Source organism: Heteronotia binoei, chromosome 5, assembly GCF_032191835.1.
Source record: "Heteronotia binoei isolate CCM8104 ecotype False Entrance Well chromosome 5, APGP_CSIRO_Hbin_v1, whole genome shotgun sequence".
Lineage (NCBI taxonomy): Eukaryota > Metazoa > Chordata > Lepidosauria > Squamata > Gekkonidae > Heteronotia > Heteronotia binoei.
Genome location: NC_083227.1, coordinates 11,657,324 through 11,673,861, shown reverse-complemented (window position 1 = coordinate 11,673,861; position 16,538 = coordinate 11,657,324). Strand labels below are relative to the sequence as shown.

At 50.4% G+C, this 16,538-nt stretch overlaps 1 protein-coding gene across 1 annotated transcript; it reads right to left on the bottom strand.

Annotated features, from left to right (window-relative positions):
• Positions 1-4,446: 4,446 nt before the first annotated feature.
• Positions 4,447-12,687, bottom strand: LOC132571701 (vomeronasal type-2 receptor 26-like). Its single transcript, XM_060238494.1, has 3 exons — positions 12,567-12,687; positions 8,924-9,532; positions 4,447-4,781 (listed from the first exon to the last, which is right to left on the bottom strand). The coding sequence occupies exons 1-3, from the start codon at positions 12,640-12,642 to the stop codon at positions 4,447-4,449; spliced, it is 1,020 nt and encodes a 339-aa protein (XP_060094477.1). The 5' UTR covers positions 12,643-12,687.
• Between the last annotated feature and the right edge of the window lie 3,851 nt (positions 12,688-16,538).

Genomic DNA, 16,538 nt, shown 5'->3' with positions numbered 1-16,538 from the left:
GGTCTGTGGCTCAGTGGCAGAGCACCTGCTTAGCATCAAAGAATCACAGAGTTGGAAGGGACCTCCAGGGATCCCTACAAAAGAAAGAAAGAGAGAAAGAGAAAGAAGAGAGAGAAGGAGGGGGGAAAAAGACAACAGGGGGTTGGTCTTTTCCACAACAAGCCTCTTGTCGGAGACAGATATTATTTCTCTTTAAAAAAAAAAATACACCACCACAACAACATCCAGAGAGCAAACAAGCAATCTTTACACCAAGCAGCCTAAGCACCCTGTGATAGACAATTTTACACGGCAAAGTGGGAGAGGAAACCCCAATTTTAAAAAGCAAGCTGGCCTAAGGATAGGGTTGCCAAGTCCAATTCAAGAAATATCTGGGGACTTTGGGGGTGAAGTCAGGAGACATTGGGGTGGAGCCAGGAACAAGGGTGTGACAAGCATAATTGAACTCCAAGAGAGTTCTGGCCATCACATTTAAAGGGACAGCACACCTTTTTAAAATGTCTTCCTTTCATAGGAAATGAAGATGTTTCCCTCTCTCCGCCCCCACCCTTTCTGGCTAGTCGGCTCTGAAGAGGGGATTGGCCTCCCTACTCACGAGTTGCTGCTACAGGAGGTGCAAAAGCACATGGTCCTGGGGCTTCCCTCCTCTCCGTTCCTGGCTAGTTGCCTCTGAAGGGGGGATTAGCCTCTCTACTCACGAGTTGCTGCTACAGGAGGTGCAAAAGCACATGGTCCTGGGGCTTCCCTCCTCTCAGTTCCTGGCTAGTTGCCTCTGAAGGGGGGATTGGCCTGTCTACTCACGAGTTGCTGCTACAGGAGGTGCAAAAGCACATGGTCCTGGAGCTTCCCTCCTCTCCGTTCCTGGCTAGTTGCCTCTGAAGGGGGGATTAGCCTCTCTACTCACGAGTTGCTGCTACAGGAGGTGCAAAAGCACATGGTCCTGGAGCTTCCCTCCTCTCCGTTCCTGGCTAGTTGCCTCTGAAGGGGGGATTAGCCTCTCTACTCACGAGTTGCTGCTACAGGAGGTGCAAAAGCACATGGTCCTGGAGCTTCCCTCCTCTCCGTTCCTGGCTAGTTGCCTCTGAAGGGGGGATTAGCCTCTCTACTCATGAGTTGCTGCTACAGGAGGTGCAAAAGCACATGGTCCTGGAGCTTCCCTCCTCTCCGTTCCTGGCTAGTTGCCTCTGAAGGGGGGATTAGCCTCTCTACTCACGAGTTGCTGCTACAGGAGGTGCAAAAGCACATGGTCCTGGAGCTTCCCTCCTCTCCGTTCCTGGCTAGTTGCCTCTGAAGGGGGGATTGGCCTGTCTACTAACGAGTTGCTGCTACAGGAGGTGCAAAAGCACATGGTCCTGGAGCTTCCCTCCTCTCCGTTCCTGGCTAGTTGCCTCTGAAGGGGGGATTAGCCTCTCTACTCACGAGTTGCTGCTACAGGAGGTGCAAAAGCACATGGTCCTGGAGCTTCCCTCCTCTCCGTTCCTGGCTAGTTGCCTCTGAAGGGGGGATTGGCCTGTCTACTCACGAGTTGCTGCTACAGGAGGTGCAAAAGCACATGGTCCTGGAGCTTCCCTCCTCTCCGTTCCTGGCTAGTTGCCTCTGAAGGGGGGATTAGCCTCTCTACTCACGAGTTGCTGCTACAGGAGGTGCAAAAGCACATGGTCCTGGAGCTTCCCTCCTCTCCGTTCCTGGCTAGTTGCCTCTGAAGGGGGGATTGGCCTGTCTACTCACGAGTTGCTGCTACAGGAGGTGCAAAAGCACATGGTCCTGGAGCTTCCCTCCTCTCCGTTCCTGGCTAGTTGCCTCTGAAGGGGGGATTGGCCTCTCTACTCACGAGTTGCTGCTACAGGAGGTGCAAAAGCACATGGTCCTGGAGCTTCCCTCCTCTCCGTTCCTGGCTAGTTGCCTCTGAAGGGGGGATTAGCCTCTCTACTCATGAGTTGCTGCTACAGGAGGTGCAAAAGCACATGGTCCTGGAGCTTCCCTCCTCTCCGTTCCTGGCTAGTTGCCTCTGAAGGGGGGATTGGCCTCTCTACTCACGAGTTGCTGCTACAGGAGGTGCAAAAGCACATGGTCCTGGAGCTTCCCTCCTCTCCGTTCCTGGCTAGTTGCCTCTGAAGGGGGGATTGGCCTGTCTACTCACGAGTTGCTGCTACAGGAGGTGCAAAAGCACATGGTCCTGGAGCTTCCCTCCTCTCCGTTCCTGGCTAGTTGCCTCTGAAGGGGGGATTGGCCTCTCTACTCACGAGTTGCTGCTACAGGAGGTGCAAAAGCACATGGTCCTGGAGCTTCCCTCCTCTCCGTTCCTGGCTAGTTGCCTCTGAAGGGGGGATTAGCCTCTCTACTCATGAGTTGCTGCTACAGGAGGTGCAAAAGCACATGGTCCTGGAGCTTCCCTCCTCTCCGTTCCTGGCTAGTTGCCTCTGAAGGGGGGATTGGCCTGTCTACTCACGAGTTGCTGCTACAGGAGGTGCAAAAGCACATGGTCCTGGAGCTTCCCTCCTCTCCGTTCCTGGCTAGTTGCCTCTGAAGGGGGGATTAGCCTCTCTACTCACGAGTTGCTGCTACAGGAGGTGCAAAAGCACATGGTCCTGGAGCTTCCCTCCTCTCCGTTCCTGGCTAGTTGCCTCTGAAGGGGGGATTGGCCTGTCTACTCACGAGTTGCTGCTACAGGAGGTGCAAAAGCACATGGTCCTGGAGCTTCCCTCCTCTCCGTTCCTGGCTAGTTGCCTCTGAAGGGGGGATTAGCCTCTCTACTCACGAGTTGCTGCTACAGGAGGTGCAAAAGCACATGGTCCTGGAGCTTCCCTCCTCTCCGTTCCTGGCTAGTTGCCTCTGAAGGGGGGATTGGCCTGTCTACTCACGAGTTGCTCCTACAGGAGGTGCAAAAGCACATGGTCCTGGGGCTTCCCTCCTCCCCCAAACACCCCAGTTTTCCCTCCCCTCCCCATCGTACCTTCTTCTCTCTCCGCTCTTCCTTCTCTGGTTAACTGCAGTCGGGCGGGAAGCCTGGAGGCGGAGCCTCCAGAGCAGGCAGCAGGGCCCAATCTGGTGAGAGCCCTGGTGCCTGGCATGCCCCCCTCGCCTTTCAGGTGCCCCTGTGAGTGGCTGGGGGAGGCAGGCTGCCTTGTAATTGGCTTCATCATTAAAAAAAATAATGGAGAAAAAATGACGGACAGGGGCACTGGCCAATCCGGGACTCTGAATGGTCCCGAGCTTGGCCAATCGGGACGCGGGATTCAGGAGGCGGAGGCGGGACTTTCCCGGGAGGGCGGGATGTTCTGGCCACCCTACTTTACACTTCCCATGACCCCTTTAGCTGTAAGGATTGAATTGGTGAGGTGCCCTTCATTGGAGCAGGAAAACTGACTCCAAACAAATAGATTAAATTGGGTAGCCATGTTAGTCTGTCTGTTGCAGTAGAAAATGGTCAGAGTCCAGCAGTACCGTAAAGACTAACAAAATTTGCGAGATGTTGAAAGTACTGCTCACTTCTTGCTGTTTTGTACTGGTATCTAAAGAACTGAGCACTGAGTCATGACAACTCCTACCCTGTCAAAATTTCTGTTAGTCTGTAAGGACTTTTTCTCCTTTCTACAACTCTATCATGATCCTCAGCCTAGTGTAGCCTACAGGCTCCAGGGAAGCCTGTGTTAGAGTAGCTACAGGACCTACATATCCCAGGATCCCTTCTGTCCCTCTGATTGGGTGGGCAGAGGTGTTGTAGGGAAAATTTGATGGGTAAAGATCACAGGGGGTGGGATCTGGGAAGAAGAAATAAAAAGACCTGGGTATAGCGAGAGAGTGTTCTCTCTGGAGAGGCTGCAGTCAGGAGAGTTATCACTGGGAGGGGTTCAGCAGGAGGGTTCCCTCACCCAAGGAATGGTGAGTTTGGGTCTATTCACATTATAGGAAGAAAACATTTAGTTAGTTGCAATGGAGTTTTTATTTTTGCTTTGTTCCACCTTTACATTTTTCATATTCACTGTTGCGCTCAAAGTTTGTACATCCCACTTGTTTCTTCTCAAGCACGTATAATAAAGCTGTGTTGTTATACTGCCTGTTATACTGTCTTGTTATACTGTTGTTATACTCCTCACGTCTCTTCGTTCCTGGATAGAGGGTGTTTTGTTAAGAAGGAAAAGAGGGGTGGGTGGGTTAGCTGGGACCTTTGAAGAAGACCCTTACAGGAGTGGTGGCAGCCAGTAGAGGCTCCTCCTTGTCCCCTGACATTGTGAGAGACTCCAAACAGTTATTTAAGTACAGGCATGGGATAAGGTTTCTACCCAAGATGCACTTTCTACCAAAGATGCTCCTTTCAGATGAGATCAAAAGCAGATGTCAAATTCATGAAAGCTGTAGAAGGATTCCCTTCCTAGGAAATGCCAAATATTGTCTATTGGCTGTGCTAAAATGGCACTGTGGCCAGAGGTTTACAGGGATGTCCCATTATCTATTCAGTTTTGTCATTAAATGCTGCTTGGTATTCAGATCAGGCCTCACTATAATAATGTAGCATTTGGGAATAAAGATGCAACCCAGCAGTCCAGCACTGGAGGCCAGCATGGAGAAGACCTGCACGGCTACCATGTATTTCCCCTTTGTGCTCAGGTAGATGGGCACAAACGACACCCACACGCTGCAGAACACCAGCATGCTGAAGGTGATCAGCTTGGCCTCGTTGAAGGCCCCTGGCAACTTCCTGGCCAGAAAAGCCACCGTGAAAGAGACGGCAGCCAGGAAGCCCATGTAGCCCAGGGCACCATAAAACATGGCCACAGACCCTTCGTTGCATTGCAGCGTGATCTGCCCAGCCTGGGAGTGCATGTCAGACTCTGGGAAGGGGGGAGAGGTTGCCAACCAGATAATGCAGAGACCAACTTGGACACTGGAACAGGAGATGATGATGGAGTTGGCCAAATTCTTGCCCAGCCATTTCCTCATCCTGTTCCCTGGCTTTGTTGCCATGAAGGCCACCACCACAGTGATGGTTTTGGCCAAGACAGAAGAGACAGAGACTGAGAAGATGGTGCTGAAGGTGGTTTGTTGAAGGAGACATGTCACCTTTGTTGGCTGGCCAATAAACAGAAAGGAGGAGAGGAAGGAGAGCAGGAGAGAAACCAGGAGAATGTAGGTGAGGTCTCGGTTGTTGGCTTTGACTACTGGAGTATCTTGGAATTTAATGAAGAGCCCTAAAATACCACCAGTGAGTAGAAAAAAGAGGAGAGGAAAGACAGTTAGGATAACCCCCAAGGATTCTTCATAGGAAAGCACAATTATAGTCTTCAACACACATTTATCTCGGTCACTGTTTGGATGCTGATCCTCCGGACATTTGTCACAATGGTCTGCATCTGGAAAGAAGACAACCATTTTAATATCTAACATAATCTTATGATCTGTAATATATTCAAGGATATTTAAAGGGGTGGCCATACATCCAACAGCCAAAAGTCTCAAAGATAGGTGTGCTTCCAAATTGAGGGATCCATCCCTCTGAATCCGAGACGCTCTGGGTCAACAGGGGATTTTCTTGGTGTCAGGTCTGCATGTTTTTGGGTTCAGGATTTACTTAACTGTTCATTGGTGTGTACAATGTTGGCCTGTTGGGTGGAGACAGGGATCTTGAGGGACCTCACTTTCCTTGAATGGTGGAGATCTCCTTGGGGACTGGAAGGTGCACTTCTGGAGCAACAACTAGGCTGCACTTCTGGAGCAACAACTAGGTACACTTCTGGAGCAACAACTAGGCTGTGGGGAGGGTCGTCAGCCATCGGAACCCACGCTCTGAGGCAATCATGTGCATTGTAGAAGGTACAAGGTTCATTACTGTCTACCTCTCCTTCAGCATCTGCTTTTCACCCAAGTAAACCACAGGTGCAGAAAAGTGACATCACAGACGCCTTCCCCAAGACAGCTGCTGGGGCAGTGGGGTCTTTGAGAGCCACACAATATGCTTGAGGGAGCCACGTGTGGTTCCTGAGCCACAGTTTGGCCACCCCTGAACTAGGCTGTGGGGAGGGTCAGCAGCCATGAGATCTCATGCCCTGAGCCAATCATGTGCGTTGTACAAGGTCCATTACCGTCTCCCTCTCCTTCAGCATCTGCTTCTCAGCCAAATATATCACAGGTGCAGAAAAGTGACATCACAGGCAGCAGGGCCTTTTTTTGAGCAGGAGAGCACAGGAATGCAGTTCTGGCTGCCTTGGTGTCAGGGGTGGGTGGCCTAATATGCAAATGAGTCCCTGCTGAGCTTTTCCCACAAAAAAGGTGTGCATGAAACAGTGGTAATATCAGTAGTGTGTGGCCTAATATGCAAAAGAATTCCTGTTGGGCTTTTCCCACAAAAATAGCCCCAGATAGATTATATCATCTCTCTCTCTCTCTCTGTCCATCCATCTAGAATCTACCTACCATCTGTCTGTCCATCCATAAATAAATCTATCAAGCATCAGCAGTCATTTTGTAGAAAAATAGGTGGTGGAGCTCATCCAGGGATCGTTATGCAGCTGCACCTACTATTCAATGGACAAGGAGGTGGAAGTCTCAGAAGGAAGAGGTGGAACTCTCACAAAGGTTCAGAAGCTATGCTCCTGTGAACTCCCACTCAATCCGAGGCCTGTCGAGCACCATAAGACATTCAAGACAGAACACAAGAAGAGAAAGCTAACTTCTGCTTTAGGCTTCCCAACCCTCCCGCCCTGGCGGGGGACCCCAGGATTCCCACCCTCTTCCCCCGCTCCCCCAAAAACCGGAAGCGGGGGGAGGGGGTGGAAATGGCGCCGGGGAGCATGGCCAGCCGCCGCATCCCGGAGCTGGCGAGGCCACCACGCCGCTGCTGCCCCCTCCCCTCCCACCGCAGCCGATCCTCCGAGATGAGCCCAGGCTGAGCCCATCTCAGAGGAGCAGCCAAGAGGCGGCAGCAGTGCACGGGAGGGCGAGGCAGGCCAGGAGCATGGCGAGCCGCGAATCCGGGCCCTTCTAGGACCCGGACTCGCGGCTCGCCACGCCCCCGGCCCGCCTCCACACACCCCCGCTTCCACCCCAGAGGCTGAGCGGGCGAGGTGGCAGCGGCGTGACGGCCTCTTCACCGCTCGCCGTGGCTGCTCCTCTGAGATGGGCTCAGGCTGAGCCCATCTCGGAGGAGCAGCCACGGCGAGCGGAGAAGAGCCCGCCACGCCTCTGCCACCTCTTCTCCGCTCGCCGTGGCTGCTCCTCCGAGATGGGCTCAGCCTGAGTCCATCTCAGAGGAGCAACCACTTCGAGCAGAGAAGAGGCGTCAGCTGTGCAGGGGCGGCTCGCCGTTTCCACCCCTCCCCCCAGCTCCACCCCATTGTCTCCTAGCTCCACCCCCAAAGTCTCCTGGCTCCACCCCCAAAGTCCACAGATATTTTGGGGGTTGGACTTGGGAACCCTATTCTGCTTACTGCAGTTATTGGAGAACATCAGAACTTTAGTTAATTTGGATGTCATCTAATTCTGCAAGAGGGGGATGAAGAGTGGAGGCCACATTGTTTAAATGGAGGAGAAAGAAAAAGACTCACAACCTTCCCATAACCCTTTAGCAGTAAGGATTGAATTGGTGAGGTGCCCTTCACTGGAGCAGGAAAACTGACTCCAAACAGAGAGATTAAGTTGGGTAGCCATGTTAGTCTGTCTGTTGCAATAGAAAAGGGTCAGAGGCCTGCTCACTTCTTGCTGTTTTATACTGGTATCTGAAGAACTGAGCACTGAGTCATGACAATTCCTACCCTGTCAAAATTTCTATTAGTCTTTAAGGACTTTTTCTCCTTTCTACAACTCTATCATGATTCTAAGCCTAGTGTGGCCTACAGGCTCCAGGGAAGCCTGTGTTAGAGTAGCTACAGGACCTACATATCCCAGGATCCCTTCTGTCCCTCTGATTGGGTGGGCAGAGGTGTTGTAGGGAAAATTTGCCCAGTGAAGATCACAGGGGGTGGGACCTGGGAAGAGGAAATAAAAAGACCTGGGTATAGAGGGAAAGTGTTCTCTCTGGAGAGGCTGCAGTCAGGAGAGTTATCACTGGGAAGGGTGCAGCAGGAGGGTTCCCTCACACAAGGAATGGTGAGTTTGGGTCTGTTCACATTATAGGAAGAAAACTTTTAGTTAGTTGCAATGGAGTTTTTATTTTTGCTTTGTTCCACCTTTACTTTTTGGATATTCACTGCTGTGCTCAAAGTTTGTACATCCCACTTGTTTCTTCTCAAGCACGTATAATAAACCTGTTTTATTATACTGCCTGTTATACTGTCTTGTTATACTGTTGTTATACTCCACACGTCTCTTCGGTCATGGATAGAAGTGTTTTCTTAAGAAGGAAAAGAAGGGTGGGTGAGTTAGCTGGGACCTTCTAAAAAGACTTTTACCGGAGTGGTGGCAGCCAGTAGAGGCTCTTCCTTGTCCCCTGACATTGTGACAGACTCCAAACAGTTATTTAAGTACAGGCATGTGATAAGGTTTCTACCCAAGATGCTCCTTTCAGATGAGATCAAAAGCAGATGTCAAATTCATGAAAGCTGTAGAAGGATTCCCTTCCTAGGAAATGCCAAAAATTATCTATTAGCTGTGCTAAAATGTCACTGTGGTCAGAGGTTTACAGGGATGTCCCATTATCTATTCAGTTTTGTCATTAAATGCTGCTTGGTATTCAGATCAGGTCTCATTATAATAATGTAGCATTTGGGAATAAAGATGCAACCCAGCAGTCCAGCACTGGAGGCCAGCATGGAGAAGACCTGCACGGCTACCATGTATTTCCCCTTTGTGCTCAGGTAGGTGGGCACAAACGACACCCACACGCTGCAGAACACCAGCATGCTGAAGGTGATCAGCTTGGCCTCGTTGAAGGCCCCAGGCAGCTTCCTGGCCAGGAAAGCCACCGTGAAAGAGACGGCAGCCAGGAAGCCCATGTAGCCCAGGGCACCATAAAACATGGCCACAGACCCTTCGTTGCATTGCAGCGTGATCTGCCCAGCCTGGGAGTGCATGTCGGTCTCTGGGAAGGGGGGAGAGGTTGCCAACCAGATAATGCAGAGTCCAACTTGGACACTGGAACAGGAGATGATGATGGAGTTGGCCAAACTCTTGCCCAGCCATTTATTCATCCTGTTCCCTGGCTTTGTTGCCATGAAGGCCACTACCACAGTGATGGTTTTGGCCAAGACAGAAGAGACAGAGACTGAGAAGATGGTGCTGAAGGTGGCTTGTTGAAGGAGACATGTCAGCTTTGTTGGCTGGCCAATAAACAGAAAGGAGGAGAGGAAGGAAAGCAAGAGAGAAACCAGGAGAATGTAGGTGAGGTCCCGGTTGTTGGCTTTGACTACTGGAGTATCTTGGAATTTAATGAAGAGCCCTAAAATAGCACCAGTGAGTAGAAAAAAGAAGAGAGGAATGACAGTTAGGATAACCCCCAGAGATTCTTCGTAGGAAAGCACAATTATAGCCTTCAACACGCATTTATCTCGGCCACTGTTTGGATGCTGATCCTCCGGACATTTGTCACAATGGTCTGCATCTGGAAAGAAGAAAACCATTTTATTATTATTATTGTTAAATTTTATTTGTATCCCGCCCTCCCCGCCTAGGCAGGCTCAGGGCGGCTAACAGCATTCAATAAAACATTATACAGAGTACAATAATTAAAACAACATTAAAATTATACATAGTTAATACATATTTTAAAACTAATCCAGCATATATAATCTATATATAATCTATAATTTTACAGCAGTAGAGATGTTCCGGGCACTATTTATCCATTTACATATTTAAATTTTAAATGATGGCAAGAGTCATTAAAGAGTCATTTTGTTGGATCCTCCATTTGGCCATCCTCTGTCAGCAGTCTGGGAAGGTCTGCCTAAAGAGGATGGTCTTGCAGGCCCTGCGGAATTGGTCTAAGCTCCGCAGGGCCCGCACCTTCTCCGGGAGTTGATTCCACAGGCACTGGGCTGCCACGGAGAAAGCCCGTGCCCGCGTGCTCTGTAATTTTGCCTCCCTTGGCCCAGGGACAGTCAGCTTGTTCTTCCCTGTTGACCTCAGTGCTCTTTGGGGCTCGTATGGGGAGAGACGGTCCTTCAGGTAGGCAGGTCCTCAGCCATATAGGGCTTTAAAGGTAATAACCAGCACTTTGTAGCGATTCCGGTATATAACTGGCAGCCAGTGCAGTCCGCACAGCCCTGGCTGTATATGCTCCCATTTCGGGAGTCCCAGTAACAGCCTGGCCTCTGCGTTCTGCACTAGCTGCAGCTTCCGGGTTCGACACAAAGGCAGCCCAATGTAGAGGGCATTACAGTAGTCCAATCTTGAGGTGACCGTCGCATGAATCACTGTTGCTAGGTCCTGGCGCTCCATTTTAGTATCTAACATATCGTCGTCATAATATTATGATCTGTAATTTATTCAAGGATATATAAAGGGGTGACCATACATCCAACTGCCAAAAGTCTCATGGATAGGTGTGCTTCCAAATTCAGGGATTTCATCCCTCTGAATCCGAGATGCTCTGGGTCACTAGGGGATTTTCTTGGTGTCAGGTCTGTATGTTTTCTTCGACTGTCTCAGCACTTACTTTTTTTAAAAAATGATGAATTTGAAGGACAGTGGGGTTTGTCTGAGCTGGGGATGTGAAACAAGGGCCGATTTTGCACTCACCTTATGCCTGATCCAACATGATTTCTCTTATGTTCTTTTGTGACACAGAGTGTTGGACTGGATGGGCCACTGGCCAGATCCAACATGGCTCTTCTTATGTTCCTATGTGACAGAGAGTGTTGTACTGGATAGGACATTGGCCTGATCCAACAGGGCTTCTCTTATGTTCTTCTGTGACACAGAGTGTTGGACTAGATGGGCCACTGGCCAGATCCAACATGGCTCTTCTTATGTTCCTATGTGACAGAGAGTGTTGTACTGGATAGGCCATTGATCTGATCCAACAGGGCTTCTCTTATGTTCTTCTGGGACACAGAGTGTTGGACTGGATGGGCCACTGGCCTGATCCAACATAACTTCTCTTATGTTTTTATGTGACAAAGAGTGTTGGACTGAATGGGCCATTGGTGTGATCCAACATGGCTTCTCTTATGTTCTTATGTGTCACAGAGTGTTGGACTGGATGGGCAACTGGCCTGATCCAACATGAATTCTCTTATGTGACACAGAGTGTTGGACTGGAATAGGCCACTGGCCTGATCCAACGTGACTTCTCTTATGTTCTTATGTGACACAGAGTGTTGGACTGGATGGGCCACTGGCCTGATCCAACATGGCTTTTCTTATGTTCTTCTGTGACACAGAGCATTGTACTGGATAGGCCATTGACTTGAACCAACAGGGCTTCTCTTATGTTCTTCTGTGCCACAGAGTGTTGGACTGGATGGGCCACTGGCCTGATCCAACATGATTTCTCTTATGTTTTTATGTGACACAGAGTGTTGGACTGAATGGGCCATTGGCGTGACCCAACATGGCTTCTCTTATGTTCTTATGTGTAACAGAGTGTTGGACTGGATGGGCCACTGGCCTGATCCAACATGGCTTCTCTTATGTTCTTATGTGACACAGAGTGTTGGACTGGAATGGGCCACTGGCCTGATCCAGTGTGACTTCTCTTATGTTCTTCTGTGACACAGTATTGTACTGGATGGGCCATTGGCCTGATCCAACATAACTTTTCTTATGTTCTTATGTGACACAGAGTGTTGGACTGAATGGGTCATTGGCCTGATCCAACATGGCTTCTCTTATGTTACACAGAGTGTTGGACTGGATGGGCCACTGGCCTGATCCAACATGACTTTTCTTATGTTCTTCTGTGACACAGAATGTTGGACTGGATGGGCCACTGGCCTGATCCAACATAGCTTCTCTTATGTTCTTATGTGACACAGAGTGTTGGACTGGATGGGCCACTGTCCTGATCCAACAGGGCTTCTCTTATGTTCTTGCATCTTAATGCACAAACCTGAAGAACGAACCCTTCTCATTTATCTGTTTCTGCTAGTGCTGTCTGCTGACACAGCTTATTTAGTTATTTCTCTTAGAAATCCTTTCAGACAGTTATGCCAGACAAGGCCCGCACCAGGTTTCCTTGCGCTCTAGGCCCCGCTGCTTCTCCCGGCAGACCCAGGAAGCTGAGAGAGGTGGGGCACTGTGTACTGTCCTCAGAGCCCACTTTTCTTGCAAGGGAAGGCAGGCTCTGAGAAGAGCACACACCACAGTGCCGTCCAGCCGTTCTTGCCTTCCTGGGTCTGTGCGAACCTGGGATGATGAGAATGGCAGGGTTGGGGGAGAGGGCACCCTGCAACGCCCCTGTAGGCCAGATGGTGCCCTAGGCAGCTGCCTACCTGTTCTGCTCCTATGCAATGTCCCTGATGCCAGAGGTCTTTTTCAGGTCTGGCTGACCTATCCCTGCTCCAGAAACTTTGGCAGGGAAAGAGAGCTGATGTGATGAGAGATGGAGCAGCAGAGGGTGGAGAAGATACTTTGCCTTCTGGCTCTCTCTCTTAAAACTTAGCAAGCTCATTTCTTTGGAGTCAGTCACCCACCTTCCTTTGTGGAGGCGGTTCCTTCCGGGCATGGGACACAGTCATAGCAGCAAAATGGCTTCCCTTCCTGAGTCATCTTGGCTTGTCCAGGCTGACAATTCTTCGAACACCTAGAATAGGGTATGGACTAACCGGAAAGTCAAGAAGGGGAAAGGGAATATCAATTTTGTGCATGTAGATATTCTGTGCAGGCCTGGCTTTCTTGGTTCAGAGTTCAAGCCTTAATTTGAGGGTGATGCTACCACAGGAGTGGAAGACGAATTTTCTTTGCTCAGTTGAGCCTGGGCAATTCAAAAGGAAGCACTGGAGGTGGTAAATGAAGGATCTGTGGACTTAAGACAGAAGATGGGAGGCTGTGGACTGGCAATCTTTGGTCCTGGATGCTAGGCCTTCTAGGCCAGAGCAAAGGAGACACAATTTCTTCAAGTTTGTGGAAGGTAGATGGTTTAGAGTCTTGGCTCAGAAATTACCACCTTGGTGGAAGGTGCAAGTTTGACGGTCCTTTCCACTAGAGATTCTTCCATATGAGGTCTGAGTAGGTTTGCAAATTGTGGGTTGGGAGGGTGTTTATTTTATTTAACGGGCCCCATGCCACTGAGTGGTAAAACTGCAGTACTGCAGTCAGAACCCTTTGCTCATGACCTGAGTTCTATCCCAGCCAAAGCTGGGTTCAGGTAGCCAGTTGGAGGTTGACTCAGCCTTCCATCCTTCTGAGGTCATTAAAATGACTACACAGCTTGCTGGCGGGAAAGCATAGAGGATTGGGGAAGACAATGGCAAACCACCCCGTAAAAAGTCTGCCGTGAAAAAGTGAAAGCAACGGCACTCCAGAGTCATAAACGACTTGTGCTTTTACAGAGGGACCACCTTTACCTTTTTACCTTATCTCTTTATTTTGGAGATTTGGAAGCGGAGTCTGGAAAAGGCAGGGTACTCAGTAGCATACAATAATGCCATGGTGTCTGTTCTCCATTTTATCCGTGGGAGCTGATCTCTTTATTCTGGTGATCTGGTGTAACTTTGGAAGATCTCAAGGCCCCGACTGGAGGTTGGCAGCCCTGATTCTGTGTTGGATCCTGTATGAGTTGTTCCTGTCTGTTTTCCAGTACATCCTGGCTTTAACCAAGACCCAGTCTAATGCACCACCATGGATCATATCTGCACTGACCTCAAATGTGATCTTCAGGGCGATTTTTAGATGCAGGGGCAGCCTCTCTTACTAGACACAGTATGAAGTTTGAGGATTGGATAGGCCAGGTATGGACTGAATAACAAGGAGTTCGACTTCTGCCTATACACAGTGAAAAAAGCATGGCTTTAGCTAGAAAACACACCTTCCAGGAGTGGATACCAATATGCCCAGAGCAGCCCTAGTACCGCTATTATCACTGTGCAAAATCTCTGTACATTGTCCCATATTGAATTCTGGATTTTGTTTATTTCAATATGCCTCAGCTAGAACACAGATACATTCATTTACACGATCATAGAAAGTAATTAAGAAAAGGCAATGAAACCAATAGAGTTCCCCACCTGGTTTAACCGCTTGGGCCACATAATGGCCTTGTGGTGAACGGTGATTTTGGGCTCTCCGGATGGCTGTCTCTCCGCAGTCCCGACTTTCACTCCCCCGTAGGAGTGATTGGGAAATCCCACCCACTGCACAATGTCATAATCTACTGCAACGTCCCTGTTCTCATCCAAGTACACTTTACCCGCGGAAGTATTGGAAAGTGGGATGTTCCTCAGGAAAGCATGAAGCTAAAAGGAAAGAGAAAACTCAAGCACTTAGAAACCAGCCAAAGAGGGTAGATGTCTCAGCACAGTTCAGTTGGAATTCTAATCTTCTACAGTCACATTGTCTATCTTCACTGTAGTTTTGAATCGAATCAAATAAATTAAACAGAGAAGACGTGGACCCCTTCTGGGTAAGCCTACCCAAGTCAGACGAGGAGGAGGACCGAGGCGAGGATCCTGAGCGAGAGAGAAGGGATGCCCAGCTCGAGGAGAGGATCCTGTGGAAGGTGAAGACCCAGATGCGGGGGCTGACCAAGGATCTCCGGGATGAAATCCAAAACAACACCGCGGCGGTGGCCCGGGAAGTAGGGCAACAGATTGATCGCCTCTAGACCATGTGGGAGTTAGAACGGCAGGAGCCCCAAGGGCCAGACTGACCTGCTCCGCAACCACCCACGGGCGCAGCATCCGCTCCTCCAGCGGCACCTGCACCCATGGGTCCAGCTCCTTCCACAGCACCCACAGGGCCAGCACCCCGGGACCAGGGGAGAACCAGGGAGCTCGATCTCAAGTACGATGGCGACCCAGAGGAAGTAGAATACTTCACAATCCAAGCCACGAGCTACATGCACTACTGGGGATACACCTTCCCCGATGAGCTCAACAGAGTGGACTACCTGGGGTTGAAGCTGATGGGGGCAGCCAGATGATGGTACGTGAGCTTGTATGAATCCCGGAGCCCTGAGCTGGGAAATGTCCATGAGTTCCTGCAGGCCATGCTACGCCAGTACGAGGACCCTTTCGAGAGGCTTGGGCCCTAACCGCCCTGAAGAATCTGCAACAGGTCGCACGGCCGATGAGAGAGTACACAGCCGAATTCCAAACCCACTGCACGAGGGTGAGAGGCTGGAACGAACTGATGAAAATTGAAGCCTACCAGAGTGGCCTCCGATCGGGCCTCCTTGACAAAGCACTCCACCAGGCCCGCCCGACCACCTTGATGGGGTGGATGCAAATAGCGGGGGAAGTCGAGACCAACATGGAACGCGTAGCCATGCAGCAACAACAAGAAGGGGGGAAAGGGGGGCGTGAGGCTCGGTCGGGGGCAAAGACTGAGTCTATGAAAACAACCCCACCAAGTAGAGCCCCAAAAAGGGCCGCCACTCGAAAGTGCTTCCGATGTGGCAACCCAGGGCACCTAGTTGGGGACTGCCCCAAGAAACCTCGAGCCCCCACCCCTCGGCCCCCAAATCAGCAGTACTGAAGCCAAAGAAAGCCTCCGGGAAATCAAAGGAGCCCAATCGGGGCAACACCGCACTATTAGCGGTGCTTGACGAGGATCTTACAAAAGGAAATGAATTAGATGAAGATCAATGGGGACCGGAGCCGGCGGGAAACAAGAGCGACCTGTCCTGAGTGGTGCCGGAAGGCAGGTTGTCGCAGTATCGGCGCAGATGTGGGTGAGAATAACTGGCGAACTATTCTTAGTCCCCTTGACTTTATTAAACCCCAACCTGAAATGATTTATGCACGCTCGGGCCCTAATTGACAAGGGAAATTATCACCCCTAGGTTAGTAGAGGCTCTGGGACTAGCCCGGACGCCCCTACCCCACCCGATCCAATTCGAACAGATGTAATGAAGGGGGAGCCGTGCGTAGAAGAAACCCAATTCCTGCCGGTAGGAATTAAAGACCACTGGGGATTGGAGGTGTTTGTAATCGCCCCCTCATCGGCCTTTGACGTGGTGGTGGGGGTGGGCTGGCTGGTGAAACACCAGCCTGACATCAAATGGGGAGAGCAAACCATAGACTTTACAAGCCACAAATGTACCCACCACCACTGGTCGACAGAGTGGGGCCCCTCACCACCACCCCAAAACGAAAAACTGTGTGTGGCCATAGAAGAAGTGCGTTCCATACCGAAAGAGTACCGGGACTTATGTAGAGCTTTTAACGAGGAAGAAGCGAACGAACTTCCCCCTCACAGGGACACGGACTGTGCCATAGAGCTCATCCCGGGGCAAGAGCTACCTAAAGCCAAACTTTACTCTATGTGTTGGGCAGAATTAAAGAAATTCCTAGATAAAAACCTGAAGCGGGTTTTCATCAGACCAGCTACGGCTCCCCACGCAGCCCCGGTGCTTTTTAGGAAGAAAAAGGATGGGAGCCTCAGGCTTTGCACAGATTTTCATGGGATAAACGCTATTTCCATGTCTGACGCGTACCCAATTCCCC

Coding starts and splice junctions, on each gene's coding strand:
- LOC132571701 (XM_060238494.1), bottom strand. CDS start 12,642: ATGACTCAGGAAGGGAAGCCATTTTGCTGCTATGACTGTGTCCCATGC. Junction 9,533..12,566: donor AACCGCCTCCACAAAGGAAG/GTGGGTGACTGA, acceptor TCTTCTTTCCAG/ATGCAGACCATTGTGACAAA. Junction 4,782..8,923: donor TGGTGCCCTGGGCTACATGG/GCTTCCTGGCTG, acceptor AATGCAACGAAG/GGTCTGTGGCCATGTTTTAT.